Genomic DNA, 17,303 nt, shown 5'->3' with positions numbered 1-17,303 from the left:
CACTGGAAACTTAAAAATCTCTTTTCCTTGATGAGATACATGAAGTGAGCGGTCATGCCCTGTTACTGTCGGCCAGATGAGATCTGCATGAGTGAGGCTGGAAATGGCAGGAGCAGCTATACTGGCTCATTTGCCTCTGTGAAACAACAGACATTACTCCCCTGGCCATTACCTCCTTCTCAGAGGCAGTACAAAAACGTAGGCAACAAAAATACTTATGGAATGAGGAACCAGCCAGCAGAACGGGAAGCGAGAATACAAGCTCGTAGTACAAGGAGGGCTGAGACGAGAGATGTCTCAAGGCTCCTTCCAAACTGAATGCTGCAATGAGTCAATGACAGCTCTACACGTGCGGATCCGTAGTGGGAATGCTGCAGCACCAATGGGACCCGGGCAGGCTGGACTGACTGCGCAGATGAAGCTGTTAAAGCAGATGGAGTCCTATCCCTACCACAATTATCGGGACGGTAGTGAGATTGCCCACACAGGTAAAAAGGAGACTGTCGTGGCACGGGAAATTGAGTATTCAACATGCGCTGTATGTATACAAGGCATTTCACCCCTAGAAGCAACAGAATACACAATTTTCCACTTAGAAACACTCATTTAATATCATCTGTGATCTTGGAGAGATTCTGCCCTTTGCTCTCCTGCCTGAGTCTGAGAGGGACTGGACTGGCCGACCACCCGCTGCACCTCGGCCACGCGGCCGCTTGTTGCTGATGAGTTTATGGATGTTACTACTCCACGGACCCACCTGTGGACCGTTTTCCTATTATCTACTGCTTTCCCCAACATTTTTTTTGCTGAAGCTACTGGTACCTTTTTATTTGATGTCATGTTTATATTTCTTGACACATTTTTCAACCTCTGGCTACTGTTCCATTTTCCCCATCTAACCCATTCTCTCCTCCACCAACAGATGTGTTAGTTAGCATTTACTTTCCTTCCATATTTCCCCCCTCCAAAATATTTTTGTTATTTTTTATCAGTTAAAGCTTGTTTAGCTTGCTTTCAAGGAATTTCTCTTTTTCTTCCACCTTTTCTCAGTAATTTTTCAATCACATCAGGATGTCACAAAGGCAGTTACATAGAAGGGTTACAAACGTAAGGAAGCTGTTTAACTTGTCACCCTTCTGAAAGCATACCACCACCTGTGAGAACATATTGTGTAGACCATATATGGCTGCAATACTGTTCAAATTTTATCATATTGCAGGTAAGATACCGTAGGCCACAGCCTTGACTAGACCATTCATAATGAAATGTGACAGAGGAGATGGAGAACCCTGTCATCCTTGTATTCTATATTACGCATTGTCATCCTGTCAAGTCAAATCTAATATAAATGAATCACATCAATCAGAAAATGTGAATTTCTGTTTGACAAGCTAAAGGAGCATAACATCTTCAATTAGACTAGCTACCTAAAATTAGCTACTGACACAAGCAAATATACATGGTCAATTTGCCTGCCTGAAACTGAAAATCAAGTAAGACATATTAGATAATAGATAGCCCCAGAGTGAATGCAAGGCTGTAACTCATCCAATGGGCCATGCTGACGTCACATGAAACCAAAATTAATTCAGCTATATATTCAGTTTGGGGTCATCTGCTGGTGTATGATTTATAGTACATATTTTAACCTTAAATGCTTCAGGCTTTGTTCATCAATAATTCAGTTCTTTGGTTAGAAAAGATGGTAGAAGCTGAGCTCCATCTTGCAGGTGTATTCTTAAATCTTGTGCTGCTCTGGGATCCCAGCTATGAAAAAAAGATAGCAGGCTGGATAGACCTTCTGTTTTTGTTGGTTCGGTGCACAGTAGAAACGTATTTTCCACAAGTTTATTAGGATGAAATAAATGGAGGAAAGAGGAATAGGGAGAATATACACATGAGCAAGGGCACAAGAGGCTTGAGTGTAGAAGATAAGGATGGATGGTTTCTAGATGCACTCACCCTGAAGCTGAGGCTAGGAATTGCTGAGAACCTCCCAAGGCAGGGTGCTAGCTCATGATTGCCCTGTGGCTGCCAAGTATTCTTCAGAGCCCTGTCCTTGGAGAGCTGTGGGTATGTGTTCCCTTTTCAAATGGACAATACAAGACCAGTGCTTGGCACCCTGTGCTCCACAGGTATCAGTGTTTAGACTATCATTACCCAATTACTGACCTAGAGATGTGTAAATCTGCTTCTCAAGGCTATGTTAACTCTTGCTATCAGTGTGGCAGAAAGAAATTAAACACACAGTAAACTCTTAGCAACAATTATCAGATATTTCTAACCTTTTCCACAGGGAGCCAGAGCTAAATTCAGAGGATAGATGAATTGCTTTTCTTACCACTTGCCTTCTGGATCTTCAGAAACTAAAACAAAATATATGAGGCTAAAAATCTGTAATATTTTCAGGTTTGGAAAAAATCTATCTTCCTTCCATAAAGACCAGAACTATAATAATTATAGAAATAATAATTATAGAAATAATAAATATCAATTACAAACCAAATTATACTCCAGCACTCACAACATCAGCTTCCTTTAGGCTTGTGCAGCCATGATTGTGTCTGATCGACACAGAAAGCTCTGTACCACAGCTAAATAAGTACCTGCTCTCTCCTTCTTCCAGCTCTTTCTTTCCAGGGTTCTTTTCCTTCTCTTTCACATATTCCTAGTGGCTCACTGTTTTTCATGTATTTTTTCTCTTTCTGAGAGTAAATTCCTCCAAACTGCCACAATCACTTTGATCTAGTATAGGCTACTTACATTTCCAGTAACAGCTCAAACTCCTTGATTAACCTAAAACTCAATTAGTCTGGCAGCTTAAGCACTTCTAGAGAAATCTGCTTCCAATAGAGGAGAATAAGCGGAATAAATACATATAGATTTTGAGACCTGAAGAGACCACAATGATCATGTAGTTTGACCTGCTGCACAATGTGAAACATCTTCTACTGATTGCTGCATCAGGTACTTTATCAAGCTTTAAATCTCTCACTGTAGTCATGTGTTATAAAGAGTTTTCTCTCTAGTTAGCTCTTCTAGTATGTCAACACCTCTCCTTACTGTGTGAATAGCTACTCATCTTCACTTTAAAAGGGAGGTTGATAACTATCACAACTTGTCCTTTGACTTTTCCAGAATGGTCCTGCTAGGAAAGAAAAATGGCCACAGGCAAAGATTAAATACTTTGGGCACAAGGTGGGCAGGCAAAACATTGCTTTCCTTATTGTAATTGGATAAAGACGAAAGAGAACAGATGAATCAAGAGGCAGAAGTTCAATACATGATGAGACATCACATGTGTATTGGGCAGATGAACATCCCTTTCAAATGCCTGGCTGCACCTACCATAATACAGAAATACAAGATTTTGGTCACATAACAGGGTAGAGGACATCAGGAAGTAACTTCAGATGCCAGAAATAACTCATTAAGCCACCTCTGTCCATTCCAATACAATGTTGAAGGTACACCTGGAGAACAGAGCATCAGACCAGTTGTACGACAGACAAGTTGTTCTGGAATTCACCCATTCTGCAGGCTGCAGACCAGTCTGAAGAACTGTTTCAGGGCTCAGGCACATGAATGACTTGCAGTAGCCCCCCATGAAATTTTCCAGATTGAGTTCATCATGCTTATCCCAGGACAGCAGTCTAGGATGAGATGAATGACGGCAAGGGTGCCTCTCTCTGCACTGACTCTCTCTGAAGGGAGCCTAAATTACTTTGATAAAGTCTGCCATTTATTTGAGATGAATTTCACCTCCTGCTCACATGAGATGTGAGCTCATCCCTGTTGCACTGCTCAACTTAAGTATCAGAGGTTTGTGCTGAATAGAGGAAGGGTATCGTGCAGTTACTTTGACCCAGGTGATGAGTAGTAATACAGTAGGAAGCTACAATCAAGACTGTCAGATCCTTACAAAATGGAGTTCTTACAACCCTTTGAGAAGAATTTGGACCTTTGTCTGCCATGTCATCTTTGCTTTGAGAGCAGCAGTTCTTTATAGATAGCACTTTCAGCCATAATTGATTTGAACAGTGTACTAGCAAAATACATAATGAAGAGCTGCAAAACTATATTTGTGATCTAAAACAAGAAAAAGACCTCTACTAACAACATCACTTATCCTTTTCTTGGCAGGGCTATGCAGTATCTTTGGAAAGCTCCAGAAAATATCGCAGCTATGGGAAGAACATGACCCAGCTTGGATCCCATTGATAAATCATTCAGTGGGGTTCAGAGGAGACTGAAAATCTCACTGGGAAGTTTGCTTTAATCATGGGGAATATTTTTTTTCATGTACTTGACTGAGAAACAAAGACTAATTGTATACATAAAAAAGGAGTGTTATCATTTTCCATTTCAGTATCTTTACAGTTTTTAATCAAATACCTCCAGCATCTTTTGTCAGTTTTGCTTATGGTTTTTAACAAGTTAATTGAAAACAGAAACAAGCTTAAACAATGTTTTTACTCCTTTAGACTTTATCTTTTGTACTTTCTTCTCTCTGTATTTCTCGTAAGGATAGTACTACTATTATGAACTTATTTCTAGGGCTTCCTTGGCAGACTGCTCCCCTCTTAGTTTCACTTAAGTTACAAGAAACCCTATGTGGAAGTGTGGAAGGAAGTGCCAGAAAGCTAACACAATTTATTTGAATTACGTGTGAATGATGCCATTTACTTGTGAATTATATAGCAGCTCTTGTGAAGAGTAGGCTGCTCAGGAGTTCACTGCTGTATTCCATTCTACCACAAAAAATCAGTTCCAGCCAAAACTCTGGGACATTGTCCAGAATCTTAATTACCTGCGTTATTAGCAACTAAAAGGGATTTCTACTGGTTTTATATTAATTTCTATAAGTAGCAGAAGAACTTTGTCATGCCTATTTTCTGACTGATGATGTAATAGCCAGCCACAAACATCTGCAACTCTATGCTGTTTGCATCTGTCAAATGATTGCACCTAGTTGCATTTACATACTTTTCTGAAAATGGGATAATAGATATGGTAATGTAAATAGGATGCTTTACAAGTTTTCTTGCACTCTTCACACACCCATTTTATATTTCATTAAAAGAAAACAGACATCATTGTTGTTGTAATGTGAGTTCCTAGTTTTGATTTTCATATTTCTTAGACTGATAGTGCAATTAAAATTACATTAAGAAAAGGAACAGTTAACATGAATCAAGGCCAAACGATGTTTGGGGCTCGGTTGTTTGATTGTTGTTATACATAGAAAGGAGAGGATATTGTCTATACAATAATTCATGCTATTATTAGCATGGATCATTAAAACATACATTCATCACACAATCTTCTCAACCTTCACTTACATCAACAAAAAGAATTCCCCACACCAAAGTCAAAATAACATCATCACAACACAAAGGTGGTGTTGTGAAGGTATTATTGGTTTTTTGGCAAGTTGACTTCTCCATGACAGGAAAGTCAAAGATCTTCATAAGCTAGCAAATGATGAGAAAATGAACACTGGGCAATGGGTCTGTAGAGTATCACACTAAACAATAAAAATCTCCATAGAATTTCAGCCTCTTAAGTGACATAATCTCATCTGTACACAGTATGGAGGATCTACTACTTCTGCTGATACCAAGAGGAATGCAAGGCATGAGCACTTTGCCAAATAAAGCCTCCAAATCTCTACCTTGTCTGCTTATAAGGAGAAATGGGCAGGCCTGCACTATTCCGGTCAGGTCCCTATGATTTTAGCTCATGTTTCAGAAACCTCTCTCTCCTGGAGTTTGTGTGGAAGGATTGCTCTTCTGTGGATTGCCTAGGTTTCAGAACACTAGGCTTATTTGGTAATAAAACCCGAATTTTCCACCATATTAAGACAGCTGTTAACATTCAACTTTGTCTTCACAAGTATGGGTTTTTACAACCTTGAGAATAAACATATTAGACTGGAAACAATTAGAAGTTAAACATACATTCCTTTAAAATTGGTAATGACTGTACTGCTCAGGAAAAAAAAAAAAAAGGCACTTTAACTGCCTGTATGCCAATTATGGTTTTGAGAATAAAAATAAATACAAGAAAAATTATATCCACTTGACTGGTATTATCCGGCACTGAGGACAAAGGAAGTTTATAGGCTCATTCCAGGATAAGAGAAAGTTTGAAGAATTTGAACTACTGCTTCCATGACCAGTTTGTCAGATTCTGAGTGCATGGTATAGCGCCAGCATCTGGCCTGAATGAAAGACAATACAGCTATAAAATTTATTAATTGGAGATGTCTGAGTGAGTCAAGAAAATCTCATGTTTATAGAGTGTTTTTATTATGAAAAATGAAACATCTTTAAGTGTATTGAACACTATGCTTTCCTTCTCCCTTTTTCTTCTGGAAATTCGTCCCCTCTGGATCTCAAATTCCAGGGTTGAAGCAAAAAAACCCCCAAACATTTGGAGAGGAGAATTCAATATATTCTTTCCCCAGAATTTTCTAATAAAAGAGAAGAGATCATTCTTAATCAGATACAGTCTCTGGTTTTAATCAAAGTTCAAAAGATGAGCTTGAATATTTTCAATGGCCAAACAACAACAACAAAAAAGTAATTCAAATAGAAAGTAATTCAAATAGGACATTAAGACATAAGATTTTAAGTAATTTTCTTTCTTCCACTTGGGTACTGCCTGTTTTGCATAGCCTTACCTAAAGAGGGAAACACCTAAGGAAAGTGCTGGGCAGCCCTCCAGATCAGCAGTTGTTCTTGTTTTCCTGACTGATGCAATTCTGCTTATATTCTTTTTTACTCCCACTCAATTAAGAAACCTGTGTTTCAATTCCTTTAATTCAAAGGGATTTCCATTACAACTGTATGCATCTGAGGATCTTCAGTTCTCACACAAACTCTGGAATCCACTGTCAGTGACCTCATGGATTAAATAAAGAAAAGCAAAGACTGACAAAGCAAAAAGCAAATCAGCAACAGCCACCAATATCAAAATAAACTGTCAGACAAAGGAATTGCAAGCCTTTGAGCTGGAGCCCACAAGAAGCTTCAGAGCTCATATTGAACTGAAAAATTAATACAACTCAGTGGGTATTTCAAAAAGGATAATACAGGTTTCACCTGTGTAAGACCTCTGTGACTTTAATGTTGTGACTTTTGGTTTTATCTTCGTTACTGCTGAATCTCTGATTACATGTAGCCTAGAGAATCAGGACATACTCTGATGCTTAGTTCTGTTCCACAAGTTTTTCTCCTCTGCAATATTACCCACTTTTCAGACAACTGCAAAAAATTTAAACCTCCTTGGCCTCAGTTCCTTGAGTGTACGGTTCCAGCTGTGACCCGTTCATTGATGACTGCAGCTTTGCTCTCAGCCTTTACACTCTGGCAATAAACTTTGTTATGCAATTTTTGCCTTTTTTTCAGGAACCTTTTGTACCTATTTAACTAGGCTTACAACAGGGCAAGGGTTGGAGGGCCGAAGCTAAAATCAGGCATAAAAATCTGTCCAAAGTCACAGGAAACCTGGAACACTGCATGCTGATGAAAGATTACAAAATGAGCTTCACAGACTGGATGCATCTCAGCCACTGATAATGCTGAAAAGAGACTGTGCCTGTTTGCTGAATAAACATCACATGGAAGTCATAGAAAGCCCTGATATGGCTTATGCAAACACATCCCTTGCCCAGGGATTTTCCACAGTAGGTTTGACAGGCAATTGATCCATTTAATGAGATTTCCATTAATTTACAATGTGATTATTAAGGGCAAATGAATGTTTCATTTTCTCAGTCTATGTACTTCAGGTAATATATCTCACAACAGCTGTCAGCACCACTTAGAATATAATCTTTAATTCATAGAACAAAAAATAATGGAGGAGAGGTGTAGATAACAGGTATAAACTTATTTTTGCAACTGATAGTTTGTCTGTCTCCAAGCGCTGCAACTTCTCTCACCTCTTCATCCCCACAAACCCCATATATTCTTTGGTCTAGCCTCAGTTTTCTCTTGCTGCCTTTCAGGACAGAGGGCTGCTCAGTAATGGTTCTCCATAGGACGCCAGTCCTTTCTGCAGCTGCCCTGCTGCTTGCTCAAACTGTGGTTTCACTCACTTTTAAAATTTCTAACAAAATCTCGCTTGTTGCTCACAGGATCTCAGCTGCAGGAGGAGAAGCCAAACAATGCTGATTTTGATTTTCTCTGCTTTGAAGGAATTCTTTTGGCAGCTGCTTTCTTCCTTCTCACCAATGGCTACGAATGTCTATACAAATAGTTTTGCAGTTGATAGAATTTATTCAGCCTTGCAAAAGCAAAGCAATAAAGTTAAACCACCTGTTTAAAACATATCCTTTCTGCTGACCACAACACGTGGTTTATCTTAGAAAATAATAATCCACAAGTAGTCTTCTGTCTCCTTACTCAGCCTTCTCATCATACTATCCTTAGCAAGCTATTCTCATCAGTTGCTGAGGAATCTGGCACAGAAGCATGTTGACCTGAGAGAAGACTGAAGGGGAGAGGAAATGGCAAAAATATAATGGTCATATTAAGACTAGTATTGATGTGTGAAGAAATTAAGCTCTTGTGAGACTTTGGCATTACTGCTCTTTGCAGGTAGGTTCTGTGGCAGTAATTTTGAAAGCTTCAAAATACAGGTTTTCATATGTTAATTTTTAGGCATCTTTAATGCTTAATAAAGACTTCAGACCTACTGATGGGAATGGATAAAACAGATGTTGTGAGTAGCTTGGAAAAAAAGAGCAATGGCTGCCTGGAGATATATGGACCAACAAGAGTTGCATATAAAGTCTATGTGAAGTACTTAAAAGACTGTTCTGGTACTTCTATCCAATGCCATAATTCTGTGTGAAAATTCACAGTAAAGTTTTTTCAAGAAAAGAACTAGATTTATGTTTCATAGAAAGCCTATTCTGAAATGTAACCTTAGCTGTCAAATCACTCTCAGAACATTTTGATACCTACATATCTTTGTCAGTCATTCTTCTCAGCATATTGAAGAACATACATTCAATCCCTTTATTTTAAATAGGATTGTACAAGTTCTCGCCTCTTTTTTTCTTCCTTTGCAGAAGTTTGGTTCAGAGAAGACAGCAGAGACTCAGTTGCCTTCTCAGAGGAAGTTGCACAAAGAAACTTAAGAAAAGCTTCTTTAGCTAAAACTGAGCCATTATTTTTGTTTCATGCTTATTACTGAAACAGTGTTCAGCATTCATTTTCATAGACCAAACAGGATACTTGCAATCTATTTATGATTTTCCACCTTGCTTCTAAAATTTTTTTTTAAAAAAAGAACCCTTCAGAAATCACTAGATTTTTGCTTACATTTTACCTCCCCCCACCATCATTAGCTCTGGCTTTGACAATAAAATATATACTGTATTGAGAATATAAGATGGCAGTATAAAGAAAACATCCTCATTTGTTTGCAAACTGATGTACTTCCACTGAAGCCAATGAACCTATGTTAGCTTCCTGTCGATCCTAAAGACTTTTCAACTGAAATCTAGCATGAAATGAGATTACGTACCAATTGGAAAAAATAATGTAGTGTTATTTCTTTCAAATCAATAGTATTACCTATCCTTAAAATGGAAGGTAATCTGCTTTTATACCACAGCAGAGAAAGACCTATTTTAAGGTCATTAACGACAGGCAGTACCTGATATGACACAAACTAATGAGGCTAGCAGCGTGAGAATGGCACAATCCTGGCAAAAGGCACCCTGTAGTGTTTGTTGACATTATATACGTAACAGAAGTAGGGACAGGTGACTTTTGAAGGACACTGCTGCTTGCAGGAATAGTTTATCATATATATCGTATATATATCATATATAACCTACTGAAAGATAAGAATATGCAGCCTCTCACAGCAAAATATAAGAGCTATTTTGATTAAGTCCTGGGCAAAGTAAAATTACTTCATTATTTACTCATTGAACGAAAATCAATTGCTGCAACATAATCCTATTGACAAAACCTGCATGGACACATGGTCTATCAACAACATAAACAGTTACAACACTAAAATAAATAAGCATTCAGACCTTGAAAAAGACAAACTAGTCATTTTGGGTTTAGCATTAGAACTATCACACTCCTATGCCAAACGGTCACCAGGTTAACAAGCTTTTATTTCAATTAATTCATGAGAATGAAAAGAATTCTGATTCATCTCTGCTGTCCTTCAGAAGTACTCCCAGCTATGACCAAAGGACTCTTAACACTGGTTCCTCTTAAAAGGAATACTATTATTGGTATCACTAGTGTGCAGCACAGGAAGCAGACAAGGCTATTTTTACTGAGTGCATGCTGAAATAACTAGCACTTTCCACATTAGAGCTGTCACGATAGCTTCTGGAGTGGATGATCCAAACCAGCTCGGCAGTGCACAAATTTTTTAAGCAACGTAGGACTTGGACATTACAAGTCAGATCCATGAGCTTATACAGGAACACGCTTTAAAGTAGAATAATTTCGGCTATAATCCAGGGAGAGAGATGTGTGAAATATTTGATAGTCCATTATCAACTCTCACTCCACATGCATTTTAACCTGCTTCCCTAAGGAAAAAAATAATAATTAGGCAATCACCCTAAATTTGCTCACCAGTCTGAGTGGCACTACCCCATCTCAGTAACTTTTAACTGTTTGTCCAATTTCAACCAAAGTTGACACAAGTCACAAAACCACTACATTCCTGTAATATGTGAAGTAAGTAGGTGGGAGCAGTGGGAAGGATCTCTGTTAATGGTTGCGCTTCAAAAAAGGCTGGCTTATGTGTTTTTCTCTCTTTTGACATCAGAAAAATCTGTACCAGTACTTTACTGCTGAGACCAAGAGGCAGACCTTGTTTTATTTTTAGCTCACACTGAGAACACTGTGTGGGACGCGTGTTTGTGCCACAAGCAGGAAGTATTTAAACACTTAGTCTTGGGGCTTTTGCCTTTCTGAACATTTCAGAAATGCCTCGCTCTCTGATAATCCTGAAAATGCTTTTGCAGTATCTGGATGTCCTCCAAGAAACAGTTCAGGCAGTCTTTGAAGAAGCCATCCAGAATTTAATTTTGCAAGACAGATTCATTATGCTACTGAATACATTTTTTAATGCATTAATTTTAGCAATTCCCAAGAACAGCAATTTCAGGACCATACCCACAGTATTAGAGAAGCTAAGAGGCAACACTGTAACTTCATCTTCAGAAGTATAAGATGACTGGAGCAGCACTTTGGGAATTCCATCATCACAGGCCCCCGGAACTCATTTGCACTGTACAGCACCTATACAAAGATCAAGCGTGTATGGATTTCAAAACCGTCTTCGCTATAGAATTCTTGTTTGAATGTGTGACCACAATTAAAACATTTCTTGCCTTCAATACAAAGATCACAGTTCTTGGTAAGATTTCACTGTTCCCTTTAAAGGCTTTTGAAAGGGAGTAGCATTATTTGTCACGTAACAATTCATAAAAAATCAACAGAAGTCTATCAGCTTTTGAACAAATGATGTGAAGGAATCAGAAATTCAATCAGCTGTGAGGGATTCTTCAAAAGCCTCGTGAGCCATTTAAATGCTATCACAAAGGCAAATTTCTTACAAACAGTACATTCTAAGCATAATTAGATCAAATCACAGAATTTACTGTAAATCTAATACTCTTATTCTTTCATTTCCTTGCACTACCTGTTCAATGACTACATTTCCTGGATAATTCAAGAAAGCTAAGTACCTCTGTGTTTTTCACACCATGAAGGGTTTTTGGAATATCATACATATGTTCATCTTGCAATAAAGTATAACAGGTAAGAGAAAAAATGGTATTTAAATAGAAGTTGGAAGTTGGTGTTGCATCCATCAGAGATTGCTACAGCATCAATAAGAAATATAAAAAGATGAATAGGACAGCTGAGAATGCATGAGCACATGTACAGTGTTGGATATCAGAAGTTTCAAAGCAGAAATGGTGTGGGTAGTGTAAGGGTGACTTTGAGAGTTAACTTTCTTATTAACTTTTAAAAGTAAGCTCTGCTAAACTGATTAATGGAAAAGTTTTTAATGGCTCAGAAGTTTAACTAAATTATTTCAATGTGCTGTAATACCAATTTACTTTGTTGTGATTTATTTCACCTAAGAAGCCTTTATAACAAAGACTGTCAGTGTCTGTTGGATCAATCATTGGAGGAATAATATAATTTAGGGGAAGAATCCATTTAGAGAAAATATTAAGTGACATGCAAATCTGTGCTTCAGACTTTTAAGGCTGTCCTCAATTTTGAATGCAGCTAGAGTTCCAACTGCTGTGCTCTCCAGAGCTGAATCTAAACTTGCATGCTACCAAAAAATATGAGAAAAGAAGGATGTAGATGAAATTTAGGAAAATTAAGACAAATTTTAAGCTGTACACTATGGTTGGAATTCTTCAAACTATCTGGGCTAACCAAACTGGGCTAATTCTGTTCTCATTGTAAGGAATGCTGGGGATAATGAGGGGAAGGGATCACTCAGGCAGTGTCCAACTCCTGTTGCAGAGGACATTATTATACAGCCCCATATGTATCTGCTAATGGATGCAGAGTTAGGCCAATGCCAATGTCAAGGAAACTGTTCCTAATGCAGATTGTGTATGAATCTTGAGGGAGAAATTTATGCAAATGAATGTTCTGGTTCTTCGTGGATTTGCTAAAATTAGAATTTTGTTAAGGCTTTTCACAGTGTCAGTGTCTTTTGTTGACTGCATACATTAAGGTTGTCACATACCCATCCAATCCAGTAAGCTACTCAAGAAACAGTATAACCCCTGTATATGTGTTTTCATTGTCTGCAGACTCCTTATGAACAAGCAGTAACTGTTCATCTTATACATATTTGTGTAAAATGTGGTTTCTATAGGTGGGTTACAAAATATTATATAAATATATGGCAGCTGAAAAAGATTCATTCTTAGGTCGGGAGCAGAAAGAGTTTTACTTGGAGAAGATATGTTTTGTTTATGATAGTCCAAATACCATTAGTTTTTTCAGTAGCATCAAGTAAAAGTGCATTTACCATTATCTAGCTACTGTATTTAGTTGAGTCTGCCTAGTAGAAAAGAGCATTTCAAAGTTATTTTTATGTAACAGACATTCCCAGTATTACAGGACAAAGGAACTGAGACATGAATTGATGACCTGATGAAATCAGTTATCAGATCTAAACAAAGGAAAGTCTATAGGTGTAAATTTCTCTTAAAAAGACCCTCTCAAGAAAGGGGTACCTAAAAGACTCCACATCATGTCCTTTCAGGAAAGAAGGAGGATTTTAAACATTATCAGATTTTCTACCATTAAACACTGTGCTTTTATTACCCTCTGGTAAGATACAAGTGCATCAGCCAAGCAGAAGCAAGTCAACCCTCTTTCACCTGGCCCCCACGAGAGATCTTATTTACCTCCTAACTTAAGAAGCAGGCAAACCTTGAGGCAGGAGTTGAACAAGATGGAAACAGCAACATCTGGGATGACAAGTGGGTTCTGGGGAACATTCTGGATGTTTGGGTGAGGAACAAGTTACCTGCCACAGAGAATCCTAGGAAGGGATCTTTCCTGCATCCTTCAACAATACATATCTCTGGATTTCACCGCAGTATTAAGTGTATTAAGTCAAACGTAATTCTTTACAGTGAAGCCAGGCAATTTCCTTGGCAATTTCCATTCCCACTAGCGTTATCAACTGTGCCACTCAGCTTGGTGTCATCTGTAAACTTGCTAATGGTGCACTCAATCCCACTATCTACATCATTAAAGAAGTAGCTAAATAATAACTGGTCCCAGTACAGATCCTTGAGGGACACCACTCATTACTGGATTCCACTTGGACACTGAGCTGTTGACTGTAACTCTCTGGATGCAGCCACCTAGCCAATTCCTTATCAATTTAATAGTCCATCCATCAAATCCACCTCTGTCCTCATTAGAGGTAAGAATGTTGTGGCGGACCAAAGGCCATTTAACCAGAAATGCTCCATTCACGTAGTTCCAAAACATCATTAACTTCATCTATGAATAGCAGCACTACCAAGAAGAGCAATCTTCATATTGATCATTCTGTATCTTCAAAATTTACTGCACTTACCACAGAAACATTCAAAGAGAAGTGTTAGGTTTCACACTGTAGTCAGTTGATGATATTGTGAAGGTCTTAGTGATGTCGGCTTTGCTCTCCTCGCGAAATGTTTGGTTTTGCCATGAGGCTCTTGAGTGTAGTACAAGTGCTCTGGGACTAGGCTACAAGCGTTTCAGCACTATGTGATATCTGTGGCTTGGCAGGTCACCACACAGACTGACTCCATGTCTGCAAATGGTGATACTTTCGTCCCAACCTTCAATTCACAATCTTGCTCAACACCAAGTAAGTTATTTTTAACGCACAGTGAAGAAATATATAAGAAACTATGCCACAGAGAAAAACTGCATGCAGAGGAAGAAGCAGTGCCCTTGTGTGACTGTCTCTTTCCTCTAACAACTTTATTCTTTCCAAAGCCAAAATAGAAAATGTCGGAGAAAGCAAAGACATTGCTGTCCTCTGCCTGCATCTATGCTTTTTCTGTTCAATCTGTTCCTGAACCCTGGTCTGGTCACATAAAAATCCTCCTTTTCTGAAGAGTTGTCTCCTACTGCTGATTTGTCTCTCATATGGGAGTTCAGTTTACTCTCTTTTTTCCCGGGGCTCTCTATATAATAGAGTTCCAAGAGCATCCTCTACACTGAGCAATTTTAATTGTTGAAATGTAGCCTTAACCTTCCTTCTCCTGGAATAATTTTGTTTCTCATGTCCATCATACTGAGATCTGCTACAACAGCTCTCAGGCAACAGCTGTGTGAGGGATGGATAGGCAACATCATATAAAGTAGAAATACAATCATGCTGTATCTACATTAGCAAGTACTGCAGTGCAGCACAGTGGGAGCCAATGTGCAGAATAAAACAGTGCTGAGGATTCAGCATCCATACTACACGCATTTCAGGGGTTTTACTTTGGGCTAGCTCCAGTTTGGTCTGGAGAACCAATCCCATTAGCAGCTGGAGAGCATCAGGTACATTTCTGGGGAAAATCTTTTGGTTTAGCTTCACCCAGAAGAATCTAGTTTGCACAATCCAAACCCACACTGTAATGCAAATCAAGACATAGTCTGTGGGGATATTGAGGAGATGCATTTTGAGAATGTCCTTCTGAGCTAACCTAAAATACTGACTGGACTGCTGTATTAAGCTCCTTCCTTGAACTTCTTTTCTTCTTCCTTCCCCCCTTCTTTTTATCCTTCAGAACTGGGTGTGAAGTAAGCTCTCTAAGATAAATCAATACAGTGTTCTCTTTAGCAATAGCACCTGTAATGGTGGAAGGAACAGCTGAGGTAATATTTTCAGCTCTATTATACTTTTCTTCTCTTGATTTTCTGCTTAATATTTGCAGAAGCACATAGTAAAGCACTGTCTCAAAGAACATTTTCTTAAAAAGTATCAGGCAAAGACACATCACAAAATACTAGAAGAAAACAGCTAAATCATTGTGAAAGAATTTGTATACAGAAAAGCAAAATATATTTCAAATACCATCTTTAAATTTGACATTTTTTGTGCCTATATTCTATTTTGAATATTTCTGAACTGTTAGGGATGGCTTGTTCATTGGTATCAGAGAATTATCTGTTTCTTAAGAAATGTCACCAGTAAATTCAAGTGAACTGGCAGAGCTGTTTAAGTTAAAAAGAAAGGAAAATAGTCAACCCATAACTGTCAGCAAAATTAAGTTAGGAAGGAATGGAATAGCATCAGCTATTAAATGAAGGTAGATTTTTTAAGAAGGAAAGCAAGCCAAAGATAGTAGATATGTATTCATACCTGTCTGCCATCCTGGACAAGACAAATGAAGCAAAATTTGCATTTTAGCTGACACGCATGGTAAGAAGAAAGTAGAAAAGTGAGCGTGACTTGAAACTTGTCACTCAGAAGTTCCAGAAACCACGTACATCAATTAATATGCAGACAAAGGTAATTTTTAAAGTAACAGTCTGTAGACATGTAAGAAAACATATTCCCTTTAAAAACAGATGGATCTGTAGCCTCAAAAAGGGGCCTCAAAGCTCGCCCCTAAAGGGGTTTGCTGTTCTTACTGGAACGACTGCTTTTACTTTTCATCTCACCTGCACGCAACCACCTGTGAACCCAACAGGGAGAATGGCACAAGAAAATCCCAGGACATGCTACAACTAAAGTGGCCATTTTTCATCTCAAGTCACTGGAATAAATTCTGAACAAACCAATCAATTAAAAATGAAGTTGATGATTTTTTTCCATCATGAATGTCACTGGCTTTATTACAATGTTACAAAATTCTTTATTGATAATGCCATTTATTGAAAATGGCTTTGTAAAAAAAAAAAAAAAATCAAAACTAAACCAAAACAACCTGCACTCTGACCAATGCTACTAGCTAGTCATTAAAAAGATAGGCTTTATAATGCCCATAAAGAGTCTGCTGCAGAAGGAGAACAAAAAGGCAGAAGCATTTTCCATAAGGAAATATAACCCTTTTCATATATCTGGTTGCAACCATGTCACCTGCCTGCTGCTGCCTGCTCCCTCTTTCAGAGGTTACTGCCCCCAGTAGCCTGGGGGCTCAGCTCTTATCCAAGCATTTGGTCCAAATCAGGTCAAGTTCTTTTTATGTATATCAATTTGCTCTGTAAATTCCCTAAAGAAACTAAGATTTCATATTCCTAATCTTTCATCATAATTACTTTTGAAATGGGGAGAATTAAACTAACCACAACCAAGGAAAATTTTAGAAAACATAACTCCTTACCTACAAAAGACTTGGGCTATTTACTAATTTAATAATCTAAAAACTAACTTCCCTCGGCAGTTTTTAGACATTTTCACGAGTGCAGACCTTAGTCCATATGTCCACATATTTTGAGAAAAAAATGTGGTCAAACTCTTCAGAAATGCTAGAGCACAGGAGAAGGAAGTGCTATGCACAGACATACCCCAAATATCTCTAAATGAACTACCTTATACAATGAAATCCGTAACAGTTTTGATAGTGCGGCTTTTCAATCTGCTGCTTGGCTGAGCCATACCAATACAATTACACTGCTCAGTGCACTGCTATCAGAGATAATCAAGTGAGTGCCCAGATTAGCTCTGCCCATGTTAAACTGTGCTATGGAGACTATTTCACATTGAAAACCTTAACTCTATTATGGGAAACAGTTGGAACCCTACATTCAAATTTTGTCCAGTTCTGGGGA

General features: G+C 38.3%; 1 protein-coding gene across 1 annotated transcript in view; it reads left to right on the top strand.

Annotated features, from left to right (window-relative positions):
- Positions 1-292: 292 nt before the first annotated feature.
- Positions 293-17,303, top strand: part of NR0B1 (nuclear receptor subfamily 0, group B, member 1) — a 43,522-nt gene continuing 26,511 nt past the window's right edge. Inside the window, exon 1 of the mRNA XM_010571383.1 lies at positions 293-538. Within this exon, the coding sequence (XP_010569685.1) occupies positions 293-538 (246 nt within the window). The remainder of the gene's footprint in view (positions 539-17,303) is intronic.

Source organism: Haliaeetus leucocephalus, unplaced genomic scaffold (assembly GCF_000737465.1).
Source record: "Haliaeetus leucocephalus isolate CR32 unplaced genomic scaffold, Haliaeetus_leucocephalus-4.0 Scaffold317, whole genome shotgun sequence".
NCBI classification, from domain to species: Eukaryota; Metazoa; Chordata; class Aves; order Accipitriformes; family Accipitridae; genus Haliaeetus; species Haliaeetus leucocephalus.
This window is presented reverse-complemented; position numbering and strand designations above follow the sequence as displayed.